This window comes from Alligator sinensis, unplaced genomic scaffold, assembly GCF_000455745.1.
Source record: "Alligator sinensis unplaced genomic scaffold, ASM45574v1 scaffold358_1, whole genome shotgun sequence".
Taxonomy (NCBI): domain Eukaryota; kingdom Metazoa; phylum Chordata; order Crocodylia; family Alligatoridae; genus Alligator; species Alligator sinensis.
Window position 1 is genome coordinate 1,454,761 of NW_005842121.1, and position 2,887 is coordinate 1,457,647.

Here is a 2,887-nt window from a genome sequence, read left to right on the forward strand (position 1 = left end):
ACTGGGGACAAACATAGCATAAACAATGACATTCCCTAGTGTGATCCAGGAACTCCATCAACCTTCGTTAAACAAAACCTGCTCTGGCCCCATCAAGAGTTATACAAGCAAGAGAAAAATCCCCATCTCACCCCACTGTCTCTGAGACAACCTTTCAAATGGAAGTACTCCACTAAGGCACCTGTAGTTCACAGGGCTACGTCATCTACATTCAGAGCATAAGCCAGTCCTGCTGATGCTGGAAAGAATGAGTGAGGATAGACCTGATCTTTTTTTCTGTTTTAAGAACTGAGGCAGTTTCAAACGTTGGAACGTTTTTAGGATGTGAAGGCCAGCATGCAGAAGTTAGGAAATGCCTGAACTAAGGTTGTCTGGGGCATCTCAACTCTCTACCCTTGCATGTAAGCAGTGCATATTAAGGCCTGCATCACATAGTTCTCCCCCCGCCCTCATGGTGATATTGAGAATAAGACAAACGACACAGAAGGATTTCTCTTTTTTTATTTTAACGTAAAATCTACCTGTATAAAAATAAATGGAGCAACATTAAAAAAATACAGGTATTTTGCATAGTGTTCCCAATTTAAATTTTTTTTCTGTTGCAAAAGTACTGGGTAATACAATACCAAAACTACTATAGTTCTACTCTTTTCTTGGATACCAAGTACATATAAAAATATAGACCTCCATTTGGTGGGTGGCAATGATTTAACTGTGTGAAACTCGGCTAAGTGTCCTTTATTTCTCTGCCGCTCTAATATAAACTAGAGATGACAAAAGAAGAAATTCTGGGGGTTTATTTAAAAAAATTAAGTTGACACTTCTGAGACCATCATAGTGCATCCAATACCCGTCTATCTGGAAGGCCGCAGAATAATGGTGCTCCTCTTTATTAAACAGTGTGGCACCTTCCAGTAAATACCTGTGAATAAGAGAAGCAGACATGTAAATTCACCTGATGAGGGATGCCTTGCATTTGAGACCTTGTCTGCCTTTATTCATCCCCGCTGTGTGGGGGGTCCAATAACAGATACCACCCTAAAAATCCTTCTCTCTCATGTCAAATAGACATTTTAATATGCATGGCAGGCCACTAGCCTGGTAGTAAAAGAAATGCTGTGTTAACATGCTAAGACCTCCAGTAATAAAACAGCCTATATTTCAGGCAAATTTATCAACTGAAGGAGAAGGCCACTTTGGATATGAAACAGATTAAGGCAGGGATGGGCAATTATTTGGACTGACAGGCCACATAATGAGTTTTGGTGACTTATTGAGGGCCACATACTTTGTCTCCTGTCCCCCTACCCCATCCTTCCCTTCCAGTGTAGAAACCCTCTACCTACATGGCTTTAGCACACCCCGCCCCACGCCCTGGCAGCCAGAGTCCACCTGCCACAGTTTTAGCCTCCAACAAGTCTGGACCCAGTGGACACATCCACAGCTGCCCAAAAGCGCCAGGCTTCTGGATTAGGGCTCCAGGCACGGTGGGGGTGAAGGAAGGGGTGTGCTACAGGTCTGGGCTGGGGTCAGCGTGGAAGGCTGAAGCCACCTGCAGCTGTAACAGGGAGTGCTACAGCTGCGGGCCAGTTCAGGCTTCCGCACTGGTGGCTACTGGGAAAGAAAGAGAGAGAGAGAGAGAGAGAAAGAGCACGAGAGAGCGTGCATGAGCGCCTGACACACTGGAATTAGCTCCAGCTGCCTGGCACCGGGCGACTGCTGGAGCTGAAGCCACTGCCTGCCCATGGGCCGGATCCATTTACTAGGGCTGTGCGAAACAGCACCATTTCGTTTCGACTTCCGTTTTGCCACTTTGACGTGACAGTGTTTCGCTTTGAGTTCTGTTTCGTTTAGTTTCAAAAGCGCTGTTCCATTTTGTTTCATCGAACCTGTTCCTCTGTTTCAACATTTTGCCCATAGGCTATAATGGGGAAGCACAAAACTGCCTATAACTTTGTCATTTTTTGGCAGACCTGGATGAAAACAGCAGGGATGGTAGCCCCTTCTGAGGACATGAAGCCCGCCAGGTTTCAAGGAGATGGTGCAGGAGTTTCTGGGAAACTGCACGTCAAGCTGCTGACAAGCAAAATTTGTGACGTGTGACCGTGTGCGTGTGTGTTAAGGTGCTGGGGCCTCTACATGACACAGCAGTGTGCCCCAAGAGGCTTCCTCTTCCCCTACAGCCTCAGTCCAGTCCACCACTTTAACTGACAACAGGTAATAACTTAGTAAGCAGTGCAGTAGCAGCAGCAGCATCTCAGGCAGCCAGACAGTCACAGTCAATATCAGAGGAGAGCTCCCCCTCTCTCTCCTTACTTTCTGCTTCCCTGCAGGCAAGCCCAGCTCAGCTTCGAAACTCAAAACGTTTCGACTGCCCTCATTTTGTTTCAAGGCTGTTACGAAGCCCTTTGTTTCGTTTTGATTTCGCTGTTTTGAGTTCGAAACGAGTCAAAACAGTGTCAAAACAAAACAGCTGGCAAAATTTATCACAGGCCTACCATTTACTTGACAAGCACCCGCCCATGAGCCAGATCCAATCAGTTGGCAGGACTTGTCCGGGCTACAGACTGGTTTTTTCCACCCCTGGTTTAAGGAGACTTTGGAAACTGGAAGCTACCAGTAGCTGACAGCTAGCAAAGGCTACGTCCACCATCTCCTTCTGCATATGGAATCCACGGGCCCACTTTCATTTATGGATTACTTAGGATCACTGTTAGTTTCATATCTTCTAAGAGTTATTTCCTTCATTAGGCAATTGAGAGAAACACTTACTTGTGGTCGGATAAGGCCAGGTGATACGGGACATATGTCAAGTCTTCAGACTTCCACTGCTGCATATTTAAGACAACAAAGGGAGGTGCCCCGTGGCAGAAGATTCTCTGGGTGA

The 2,887-nt window shown here is 46.2% G+C and overlaps 1 protein-coding gene across 3 annotated transcripts in view; it reads right to left on the reverse strand.

The window, feature by feature from the left end:
* Nucleotides 1-493: 493 nt before the first annotated feature.
* Nucleotides 494-2,887, reverse strand: part of CUNH14orf28 (chromosome unknown C14orf28 homolog) — a 20,681-nt gene continuing 18,287 nt past the window's right edge. For 2 of the 3 annotated variants that reach the window (XM_014520486.2, XM_014520485.2), the window contains exons 5-6: nt 2,773-2,839; nt 494-922 (exon numbers count right to left, since the gene is read on the reverse strand). In XM_014520486.2, coding sequence (XP_014375972.1) covers nt 739-922; nt 2,773-2,839 — 251 coding nt within the window. In that variant the 3' untranslated portion in view covers nt 494-738. The remainder of the gene's footprint in view (nt 923-2,772; nt 2,840-2,887) is intronic. The other variant, XM_014520488.2, reaches the window with a different exon arrangement.